This window comes from Hevea brasiliensis, chromosome 1 (assembly GCF_030052815.1).
Source record: "Hevea brasiliensis isolate MT/VB/25A 57/8 chromosome 1, ASM3005281v1, whole genome shotgun sequence".
In the NCBI taxonomy this organism is placed as follows: Eukaryota; Viridiplantae; Streptophyta; class Magnoliopsida; order Malpighiales; family Euphorbiaceae; genus Hevea; species Hevea brasiliensis.
Genome location: NC_079493.1, coordinates 121,130,480 through 121,142,482, shown reverse-complemented (window position 1 = coordinate 121,142,482; position 12,003 = coordinate 121,130,480). Strand labels below are relative to the sequence as shown.

The 12,003-nt window shown below is 29.2% G+C and overlaps 1 protein-coding gene across 2 annotated transcripts; it reads left to right on the top strand.

Annotated features, from left to right (window-relative positions):
* The first annotated feature begins 3,683 nt into the window (after positions 1-3,683).
* LOC110663646 (proline-rich receptor-like protein kinase PERK14) lies at positions 3,684-12,003 on the top strand. 2 transcript variants are annotated; one of them, XM_058149739.1, is made up of 15 exons: positions 3,684-3,897; positions 4,964-5,542; positions 5,788-5,871; positions 5,987-6,057; positions 6,280-6,362; positions 6,523-6,658; positions 7,061-7,219; positions 8,060-8,132; positions 8,260-8,625; positions 8,822-8,911; positions 9,010-9,080; positions 9,945-10,021; positions 10,138-10,282; positions 11,180-11,341; positions 11,442-12,003. In XM_058149739.1, exons 1-15 carry the CDS (start codon positions 3,858-3,860, stop codon positions 11,523-11,525), a joined length of 2,220 nt encoding a protein of 739 aa, XP_058005722.1. In that variant the 5' UTR covers positions 3,684-3,857; the 3' UTR covers positions 11,526-12,003. The 2 variants fall into 2 exon arrangements, with proteins under 2 accessions (XP_058005722.1, XP_058005727.1); XM_058149744.1 differs by lacking the exon at positions 11,180-11,341.

Here is a 12,003-nt window from a genome sequence, read left to right as displayed (position 1 = left end):
TACAAATCTTACATTATCGTATCCTTAGCTTATTAATTAGTACATGGTTTATCAGATAATTTGGAGATTTCAACAGAGAAATTGACTTAAAAACTGATTTATCTACACTGGATTGGGCCTGTTATGACAATGGAATAGAATAATCTCTCAGGTGTTAACTGCTCTTCCTCTCAAGTTTGCTATAGGAAATGAAAGGGAAGGATACAACAAAGATTAAAAATTCTCATGGTTTTGAACTTCTGTAGAACAACTTGAAATATATATCAAAAGACACAATTTTTGGATGCGGGATAGGGCAAATAAACAACGTAAATAAACTGCTTATCTTGATAAACTTAAAAAACTGAATTTTATTTAAAAATTGACTAAATGTGAAAATAATAATATTAAAAGTAAATATTTATTTCAGAACAAGTGTCAAGTCTTTTATTTTGTTTCTCTTTTGTCCTTCATTTTATTGTTCTGCAGATAAGATACTTAAATGTTGTATTGGCCTTTCCTTTCCAATACTTTCCTCCAAATCTTTATGTGACTTGTGAGGACTTTAAAATGCTTATAAGTTTTCAATGCGGGACAAAAGAACTTAAAAGAACATAAACTACTCTAATAGGGCCTTTTGTAATTATTCTTGGCTTTCTTTGGTTAATTTGATGAGGCCTTGGTAAAATTTATTCATGAAAGCAATGACTATATATATATATATATATATATATATATATATATATATATATATAGTCATTTTAGCTTATATGTTTAATTCAATTAGTTTTAGTCTATTCTTATAATATTGGTAATAATTTTTGCTAATTCAGTGAGAAAGAATGAAAATGACATGCATAAAACCCATATTATAACTATCTAAGAATGAAAGTGATATGCATAAAACTCGTATAACTGTCTAAATTGGCCAGCCATTTTTCACTTTAGTTTTTAGTGAATTGATAAATAAAAATATGAATTTGTTTAGAAAAAGAAAAAAATATATTGTCAACATTTGGAAAATAAAATAGAAATCATTTTTTTAGCATAATAAAATTTCTATGTAACCTCTATGCGTGCAATTCAATTTCTTAATCACTATATTAATCTGAATCTTTCAATATTCAGGCAACGACTACTCGAACAAGCTTTGGACATGGGCAATTATATGCCTCTTGTTGATTCCAAATTGCAAGACTATGACAAAAATGAAATGACTCAGCATGATTTATTGTGCTATAGCTTGTGTCTATAAACCTGAAAAATCACGCCCAAAAATGAGCCGGGTAAGTCCACAGGAGCTAGATATATACTATGCTCTAATTTTGAGTTCTTTCTTTTACCGATCTCATTCATTTCCTCTATAATATGGTTTTGGGGCAACTCATTCAAGAAAAAGATATCATTAGAGTGTCTAACTAGATTAATGGTTTTTTGTTTTCAAGTATAATAAAATGAGTGTTAAAATGTAAACATTTTGTTACTGATAGTTGAAGTCCTACAAGGAAATATGGCAGTGGAGCGTATATGGGTGAGGGAGGACATCAAATTAATATACGATGGAGCTCGGTATTACCCATATTCTAACTCAACTGCTCTACCCGATACAATGCCAACTTCGGGTTAAAGAAATTGAATGGTAGTTCGTTTTTGTTCAACACCTTTGGAAACTCCTCAACTGCCGAAACGACCTTGCTTGTTGGATCAGCTCTTTAGGGGTCAAGTCTTTTCACAATCCATTTTTGAGGCTACCTTTTTTAAGTAAATCCTATAAAGGCCTTTGTTGTTGTTTTAATTAAGACTTGAACTGTGAATATGGTTGCTTTGTTCATTACTTTCTTTGATAAATAAAGAAATTGAGTGTTTGAGCAGATGTAGAAAATGGGTAGGGGTGGATGGGTTATGATAATATGAGTTATTCTAAATTGTGGGTCATCTTGAATTTCATTTTTTTTTTCAGATGTGTTTAAATTGAGTTATTGCGAGTTTGATTCGTGTTATTTACTGGGTCACTCTATAAACAAACTTTGCTTAAAAAAAAAATAATTTTATTTATTTAATTTTTAAATTAAAATTTAATCGAAATAGTTTAACTTCTAATTGAGTCATCTATAGAGCCGTTTTAAAATTATAATTGTGAAAATTATTTTTTTAAATATATTAATTAAAAAATATAAAAAATAATTAAAAATTAAATTTCATCAATTTTAATTATAAATATAAATTATTTTTTTAATAATATTTAAAATAATATTTTTATTTAAAAAAATAATTTTAATCTTCAAAATTTAATGGCAAATATGCTGATAATTATTATTTTAAGGTGTAATTTACAAAAAATGGTTCATTTGAAGTAAATAAGGACTACCAGATAGACTATTGGAAAAATGTTGGATTTTATATGTTATTGGCCTGATCCCTTATGTGCTTTATTTGTGCTAAATTGCATTTCTTTTTAAAGGTAAAAGTCCTAATTTTGGGAAAACTCAACTGAATTCCTTAGTATCTTAAGGACATTCTATTGATTTTATATTCTTTATTAGTTTTTTATGTCATTATTAAATTATTTTTATAGATATTTTTATTCATTAATTAAATAAGTGAGTTGTTAAATCATTAAGTTTGTGAGTTGATATTGAATATATATAAAATATCTATAATGCTACATCTTACCATGCTCATATATTTATTAAATATATCTAAATTAATTATTTATTTAAATTTATGAAATTTTTTTTGCATAAATTTTATTACTATTAAATTATACTTTACTACCTTAGAAAAATTAGTGGTGGATGCATCTAACAAAGTTGATCAAATGAGGAGTCATCTCACCTTTCATTTCACTAAAAATTCTTACATATATTATTTTATTTTATTATTAATTTTTTTTATAAAATTTAAAATTAAATAAAAGTATAATAATATTTTATCTAAATAAAATTATAATAATTATATGTGTAATTATTTGTCAAAAGACTGTTCAATCACATATAAAGAGAGATATATTTAATAAATTATAAAATATTAATATAATATTTTTTATATTTGTAAAATTATTTTTATAATTTATTTTTTATGTGTTAACTCTAAAAAAAATTTTCTAGATTCGTGAATAGTGTGTACACACGTAATAAAACAAAGAGGCAATGGGCCGAAACATAATTTCAGAAAGTCTAGACAGGTGACTAACACGTAGCAGACACCCAGATGGCCTGCGCGTCGCAGACGCTATCCAGACAGCTTCTGCGCCCACCAGCTGCCACTTGACACTTTTTTGTCCTTTTTTATTGCGCCCGCCAGCTGCCACAGGAGAGCCTCAATTATTTTTCGGGGAGTTGCATTATTGAATAGACAAATAATTATCGAAATCCTTGAATATTCTAATGGATCAGAGTCATAATAAAATTATTTTTATAATAAATTTTTGTTTGAGTTTAAATTTTTATAAAAAATAAAAAAAAAGTTTTTTGATTAGTTTTATAATTTTATATTAATAATACTACTTTTAATAAAAAAATAAATATTTTTATTAGTAAAAATTTAAATAATTATTATTTTAATTTTTTAGATAAAATTAGAATTATTTAAACTCAAACACATAGTTGGAAATTAATTAAAATAAATCTTTCCTTTAAAAAAAAAAAAAAACCTTCCTGTCACTCACCCTTTAAATTGACAGTAGTAAAGTAATAACAACAATAATTCTGTTGCTGACAATATTAAAAAAAAAAAAAAAAGTCTATACCTTCGCAGTTCGCACCCACCCACCCTTGTATCTCACTCCGCAGGCTCCAGTCGCCGGCCACCATATTATTACCGACTTTTGTTGTAGTGGTCATGTTAGCAAAACTGTAGCGGGCGACTCTGCGACTTTGATGGGTTGCTTCTTGAGCAAGACCAGTACTGACGCTAGAGGTATTTGCTTTGGCCGACACTTTATGATGAGTCTTTGGTAATAAAGCCGTAGAGGCTTTTGAGTTATACTTCTATTTATCTTCCATAAAGGAATCATTTCATTTCTTATCAGAAGGTGTTTTTGCTTTCTCTCCTCTCTTTTTCTGAAGTCGTCAACGCAGATTAACCCAGGGGAGGTCCGGCCGTTGGCCGTCGACCCTCTCCCTACCTCAGTTAGCTTTTCCTTTAGTTTTATTAATTTTCCCTCTTGCTTTCCTAGTTTCCTTAGTCTCCAGTTTGGAGTTATTGGTAACCATCTTGGATGGGGTTTTGGTTGTGTCTCTATTGCTGATCTGCATACCGGGTATCTAAGTAATGCAGTCGGTTGAGGGGCTTTTTGGTGTAAATTAAGGTTGGTTTCCAGGGGCTATCCCTGCTGACGGGTTGGCATCTCAAGGATAGATCTAGTGCCATTCGAGTACTGATCTTTGACCCTAAGGGCTATATGAGATTGAAAGGCCTGAGCACTGCCAAGCCTCTCCTGGTTCGTCGGCATCTATGGTCCTAGTTCATCGGGTTCGTTTATGAGACTGATTTTTCTAGCTGCCTAAGTTGATTTGTGTTGGAGATCTCTACTTCAATCGGGGATGGGGGTGTTTAGCCCGCATGTCCGTTAAACACCCCCCATCCCCGTTGTGTTTGGTGGAGTTTCCTCTTTGTGTTGTGGCTGACGTTCTGCGACGTCTGATGATCCTAGTGCAGCGGCGATCCTTCTCTGTTTTTGCCGGGTTTAGTTGGGGTCTGTCTGCCCAAGTTGGCTAGGGTTCCAAGTGAGAGTTGGGTTTTTTTTTTTTTGACGATTGGGTTTTAGAGTTTGCTGGACTCGTATTAGGACCATGTAATTTGCTTCCATCAATGACATCTGCCCATTCTGGTTATAAAAAATAAGTGTTTAAATGTAGAGGCTTTAGAGTTTTTTTTTTTTTTTAGTTGTACTTTTGAGGTTTTTATTTTTATTTTTATTATTATTGGACTTTTGAGTTTTCTTTCTTCCCTAACCAATTGTGGCCTGTTATAATTTGGTCAGATGATAGATCTTACTTACATGCACCGCTACCTCACCAGTCGATAGATCCGATTGAATCTAGCTCATCTTCTGATAAGGAGAATCGAAGTCATGCACCTGCACATCTATCTCACCACTCACCGTTTCTAGATCCGATTGAATCTAGCTTATCTTCTGATGAGGAGAATCAAATTCATGCACCTGCACAGTCCTTGGTTATAGATCCAATTGAATCTAGCTCATCTTCTGATGAGGAGGAGAATCAAAGTCATGCACCAGCCTATGAGAATGCTGAAATACATAAGATGAAGGAATATGGTTTTAAAGAACTGGCAGAGGCAACTGATTATTTCTCCAACAACTGCCTACTTGGTGAGGGTGGTTTTGGTCAAGTCTTTAAGGCAATCTTAGATGGTGAAGTGGTTGCTATCAAGAAACTTAAAAAAATAAAGTTGGAAGATAAATTGGAGGAGGGTGAGTACCTTAGCTGTGTGAAACACCCAAATATTGTTAAGATGATTGGGCACTGCACTCAGGGAGCCGATAGATTACTTGTTTTAGAGTTTGTTCCCAATAATACCTTGACAGATCATTTACATGGTGAGTCCTTTTGCCTGCACTGAGGTATTCATATACATATGATATCTAGGCATTTCGTTACACTTCTGTACAACTTATACCATTTCCCTAACTTTACACATAGGCACACAAAAAATCCTGAACCAAGAAGATTATAATATATATAAATCCTAAGTTAATTAGCTATAAAATCAAATCATAATAAAAAATTAATTTAAAATCTACATTTTAATCTTAATTGAGTTTGGTTTTTATATTTTTAACAGAAAAAGATGAGATTTTGGAATGGCCGAAAAGAATGAGAATCGCCATACACTCTGCAAAAGGGTTATTATATCTACATCAAGGTTGTGAGTAATTCTACTCTTTCTAGGCTATAGTTAATTATTGTGAGGCTTAATGTATTTTTACTTTTTTAGCGTTATTAATTTATTTTCCATTAAGGTTTCTTTTATATATTTTCAGGTAGACCTAAAATTATTCATCGAGATATTAAAGCAGATAATATTCTTCTTGATAATGACTTTGAACCAAAGGTAAGATATTTTCAGCATTTAAATCCACAGTAAAATGCCTAAATTTTTTAGAAGATATTGAAAAAAAAAATTTGTAATTTCATTAATTTGATAAGTTAATTTTGTTATATTTGATAAGATAAATTTTTTTAGGATATAAGTTAATTTTTGTTATGTTTGATTATTTTTATATTAAATTTTATGGTAAAAAAATCTATTAATTTACATAAATCATTGATTCAGGTTGCAGATTTTTCGCTTGCGAATTTTCTGCCAAATACTGGTAATGTTAATCACATCACCAGTATATTGAGGGGAACAAATGTGTAAGATTTTTTTCCCTTATTATTTGAATAATCAAATATTTTATAATTATTTAAATTGCGAAATAAAATATAACAGAGAAAATACTGATTTTAAGATCCCATATTAGTGAAGATTTTCATTTTCTAGTTAAAAATATCTTAATTCAACTTTTCATTGCAGTTATGCAGATCCAGAATATGGTGATATTCAAAGAGTGTCTGAGAAATCAGATGTATATTCTTTTGGTGTTGTACTTTTAGAATTAATTACTGGAAGAAAACCTTTAGATAATGAAGGGGACACTATTATTAATTGGGTAAGACACTAACTTATATATATATATATATATATATATATATATATATATATATATATATTATTTAAATAGAAATTTTTAATATTTAATCATTTATAAAAAAATAATAAAGAAAAATGCTCTATTTCAATAAAAAAATATTTAACTTAATTAATTAAAATAAATTAAAATATATATTAAATTTTAATTTATTATTTTATTATTAATTTAACACATTTCCTTTATTTATATCTTTGTATATTATACGTAATTTATGGGTTTAGATCTCTTAAATCATACATAGCCTATACCATTAAACTAGCATATGCAGGAAAAGAAATAATTGTAATTATGGTGAAAAATTAAATTTTTATTTTGAAAAAAAAAAATATTAACAAATACTTTCACTTTATCAACATTCAGGCTAAGGATCGGATTGGACAAGCATTGGAAAATAATGAATATACTGATCTTGTTGATTCTAGATTACAAGAGTACAATGAGGAGGAAATGATAAAAATGATTTGTTGCGCTGCAGCTTCAGTATATAAACCTTCTCACTCTCGACCAATAATGAAACAGGTGAATATGTATTTACGACATTATTTTACCTTTTAGCTCTAATTTTATTTGTGATTAATGCTTTAGTGTTATAATAATAATAATAATAATAATAATAATAATAATGAATTTTTAATTAATATTATTAAAATTATTTTTAAATTTATAAATTCATATTTTAATAAAAATTTAGTTTATATATATATATATATATATATATATATATATATATATATAATGTTAATGTTAAAACTAAACTCATATTTTAGTTAATTTTGTTAAGTTATATTCGATAAATTACTTTTTCATATTGTTCTATGCCAAAAAATTTGAGTCCCTATATCTTAAAAGTAGATTAAATCTCCGCAAGTATTTATTTTATTTTTTGTTTATGAGCATAGTGATTTCGTTTTTGCAATTTACATTTCTAAAATCAACCTTACAAATTAAAAAAAAATACCAAAAAACTATGATTTTACAATTAATTTATTTATAAGTTGATTTGGACGTCGATTAAGATTTATTTTTTCATTTACATTATGATTAAGCAATCATATGGCTGTAAGAGTAGTGTTGTTTAATTTTTTTTCTTTTTTTTAATGATGGACTGTAACGAGATTATGAGAGAAAACTATAGAGTTGTATTGATGAAAAAGGTTTTTGAGTTAGAGAAGATGTTAAACTAATTAAATTAAAAAAAATCATGTTTCTTCAAAAATAAAATAAAGTGAAAATAAATATTTGCAGGATAAAAGAGGAACTAAAAAGAAGTGCAACATTCTCATTAATGGACTCAAACGTATAAAATGATATGTATGTATGTATATATATATAATGTTTTAAGATTGTTATGTCATGTAGATAATTAGAGTTCTTGAAGGAACTATACCTCATGTGAAGATAATGAATTGGAAAGACATCGAAACTCTTCAAGGTATATTCTTTTTCTTATCACAACTATGCAATGCCATTTTTATTTATTTTCTTTGTACATGAATTATGTTTGGTTACTGAATTTTCTGTAAATTGTATTTTATGTATCACTTCTCCTTCAAATACAGGAAGGCCTACTACTAATCTAGAATCTGTACTTAGCGTTGAGAGGATACAAATTACTACATTAAGAGTATTTACTTATCGAGAATTAGCAAAAACAACTGGTGGCTTTTCCAATTTCAATCTCCTTGGCGAGGGTGGTTTTGGTCAGGTTTTTAAGGGAACGCTTCCAAATGGTATGGTTGTTGCAATTAAGAAGCTTAAACATAAGTCTGGACAAGGGGAAAATGAATTTATGGCAGAGATTGGGACGCTTAACCGCATCCATCACCGACATCTCGTGAATCTGATCGGATACTGCAGTGAGAAAGCCAATAGATTGCTTATTTATGAGTTTATTCCCAACAATTCCTTGCGATATCATTTACATGGTGAGTTCTTACCTTCGCCTAATCTGCAACAAAAAATGTATGACATAAATTGATAGATAATCATATGGAGGAAGGTCAAAACATTCTCCATGCCTAGTTCATAAAAAAAAATTAAAAAAAAAATCCCACACCCTCTTCCCTTTTTATGTATCCAAATGGAAAATGAAAATCATTTACAAAGTTTCTATAATTGCAGAACAGGACAACAGAGTGGTTATCAATTGGCCAACCAGAATGAAAATTGCCATAGGTTCTGCAAAAGGATTGGCATATTTGCATGAAATCTGTGAGTATTTAGCTAATAAGCCAGATTCTTTTTTCATGTTTAAGGTATTGGCATGTTCATCTAATTACACTTTATTTTTATGATATATATATGTTTAGGTAATCCAAAGATCATACACAGGAATATCACTGCAGGCAATATCCTTCTTGATCAAAACTTTGAACCAAAGGTAAGATTTATGTGAGATAAAGCTTTATGCATGCTCCCACAATTTTTGCTAATCTCCCTATCTACATTTTGCACAATTTTTTTCCGAGAATTTTAATGATTTGCCTTGAAAGTTCGAACTAGAGTCACAAAATAGGAAAGGGATTAAGGTAGTCATCATTGGAGACTATTTCATAATTGAATGAACTGAACTGGGCTGATTTGAAACCCTTTTTTTTTTTTTTAGCTGCAAAATTCGAATTGAAACTGCATTAAGTGAAAGCTTAGGATAAGACATCTTTTTCTTCACCAAACTTATACCTGACTCTTGATAGAGAATATGTGTTCAATATAATTTGCCGGGATCAGAGAAACAAACGTTTTGAGTCTAAGTTGAGGGGCTGTTTGTACAACGGTTGTATTATGACCATTGAGTTGGGAATCCTGTATTAATAGAATATGAAGTAAAAGAACAATATATAAGTGGTTGAGTCATAATATTAAATTGGCTAGTCATTTTGATGCGTAAAGCAATGTAACCATTTATATATTGAAATTTTAACCAACATTTTCTTCAAATTTAAGTCATTTTGATGCGAATTTAACATATTATAAGATTGTCAAGTGACAATTTTGTAGTTGTACTTAAGGGGTTGGGAATACCACATTGAAAAAAAAATGAAGTAAAATTTTCACATGCTATCAAGAATTAAACCCTAGTTATTAAGATGAGGAAACTTACATTCTTATTAATTGGATTAATAATACTGAATTTTTTCATTAATTTCAGTTTGAAATATAAAATTGTTTAAATTAATTTCGGTTGTCATTGATTTTTTTGCTATTTAACAGAATAGATGTACCCATATCAATTCTTTCTTTTCAGATTTCAGATTTTGGACTTGCCAAGCAATTTTCAAATTATGTTACCCATATGTCCACTATGGAAAGGGTAACCTTTGGGTAAGATACATATTTTTGTATTTGTTAGCTAAGCATGATTACATCTACCTAGATTTTCATTATTTAGGAAAATTTATAGAATAGGTTCTTCTCACACACATCTTCTCCATTTGCAGTTGTTATCTTTGCCCTGAATATTTCAGAACCCAACAGATCAGTGATAAGACTGATGTATATTCCTTTGGTGTGGTGCTTTTAGAGTTAATCACCGGTAAAAGGCCTAATTCAAGGGAAGGCAATTTTCCAGTCTTGACTTCTTGGGTACGTGCATGTGTGTGTGTGCGTGTGATTTTTTTTCTTCCATATTGTATTACTCCATAATAGTCAATATTGGATTTTTTTTGTTTAAAACCTGGTCTATTATAAATCTAAAATATAAAATGTATGGTGAAATTCACCTATTACATACTTGAATTTCATATATTTATGTCTTCAGTCCATTATAAATTGGTTCTAGGCAAAAATTTTTTATTCTTACAAATATATGCATCATTATATCCTTCACTTAATCAGGTTTCATTTGGTTTAAACATGCTTTTCTTTTTTCTTTTTTTTTTAATTTCTTTTATTAAAGTAATTTCCCTGCAAATAAATGCTTATTAGAAAGTTACTTGTCATGAACTTTGATTTTTTAATGTTTTATTCACCTTTGTTTCTCAAACATTATATTAATTTTTTATCTAATTTTATCACTAACCTTTTGGGAGACACACACGCCTATATATATATATATATATATATATATATATAAATATATATATTTGGTAAAAATATTTTGATGATATTTATAATGCATAAAAAAATCACATATTATAAATTCAAGCGATAAAAGCTAGTGTTACAAATGCGGTAGCATTATAGATCTTGTTAATTTCTTTTTGATTTACTTCTATTAATGAAGTCCAATTTAATTGCTAGTCCATTCTCAACTTACTGACTTTTCTCATTAAGTTACTTTGATAATTGAGAAAGTCATATAGTCGTAGAGAAATTGAATTTCCATTTATCTTGTCTTTACGTTTCTTTACTAAAAGACATAATAAGTCAACATCTTAAACTAAAATAAAAAAAAAATCAACTATCATCCAATGAATGGGAGAGTTATGATGATATTATTGATAATAAAATTAACTAAAACTTCTGTTTTTCAAATTTCAGGTAGCAGTTCAACTCATAGAAGCGTTGGACACAGACAATTATGATAATATTGTTGATGTTAAATTGGAGAATAATTATAGAAAAATAGAAATGATTCGAATGATTTATTGTGCCGCGGCTTGTGTATATAAACCTGTAAAATATCGACCAAAAATGAGTCAGGTATGTTTAAGCATATTCATGAAGTAAAAAAATTTATTTATAAGTTAATTATTATTAATTAATTAATACTTATGCATTTAAGTATTAATATTGGATGCAGATTGTTGAAGTCTTACAAGGAAATTTGGCATCGGAAAGTATATGGCTAAGCAGTGACAACACTTTCCTTAAAGATGGGTATTAACTATATTAGCCATGGGAATCATAGATTTAGAAATATAACCAATACAAGGATACACAAGGTCTGGACTAAGAGAAGCCTCAGCTGCAATTAATTGATGCAACTCTCTACTCCATTCCCTTTTCATACATTGACATAGTCATCCCTCCTTTATAGCCTCCTTTGATTCAAATTGGTTTTTATAGGTATGGTTTGTGATTTTGTAGATCTGAGTTATGCTTAGAACTCTCTTTCCCTCCGATTTGTGTGTGTGTCCGTTTGTTTTTTTTTTTTTTTTGTGTTATGAATTTTGAGTTTACAATGTGGCTTGGCTGTGGTTTTGGATTGTTTGGCTGTGGAGTCGCCTTGTTGTGGTTAGAGAGAAAGCCCCGCCGATGCCCACCCCTCTTTACATCAGAAATTAAGAAATTAAGAACGATGTTGCTGATGAAGATACAGCAGAAATACAAATGTGATAAATCCGATGATTTTGTTTTGTTAA

Bases quoted from the DNA above. Each gene is read 5' to 3' on its own strand.
- LOC110663646 (XM_058149739.1), top strand. From the start codon at position 3,858: ATGGGTTGCTTCTTGAGCAAGACCAGTACTGACGCTAGAG. The intron at 8,133-8,259 runs GTATATTCTTTT...CTTCAAATACAG, and splicing joins AGACATCGAAACTCTTCAAG to GAAGGCCTACTACTAATCTA. The intron at 10,022-10,137 runs GTAAGATACATA...CTCCATTTGCAG, and splicing joins ATGGAAAGGGTAACCTTTGG to TTGTTATCTTTGCCCTGAAT.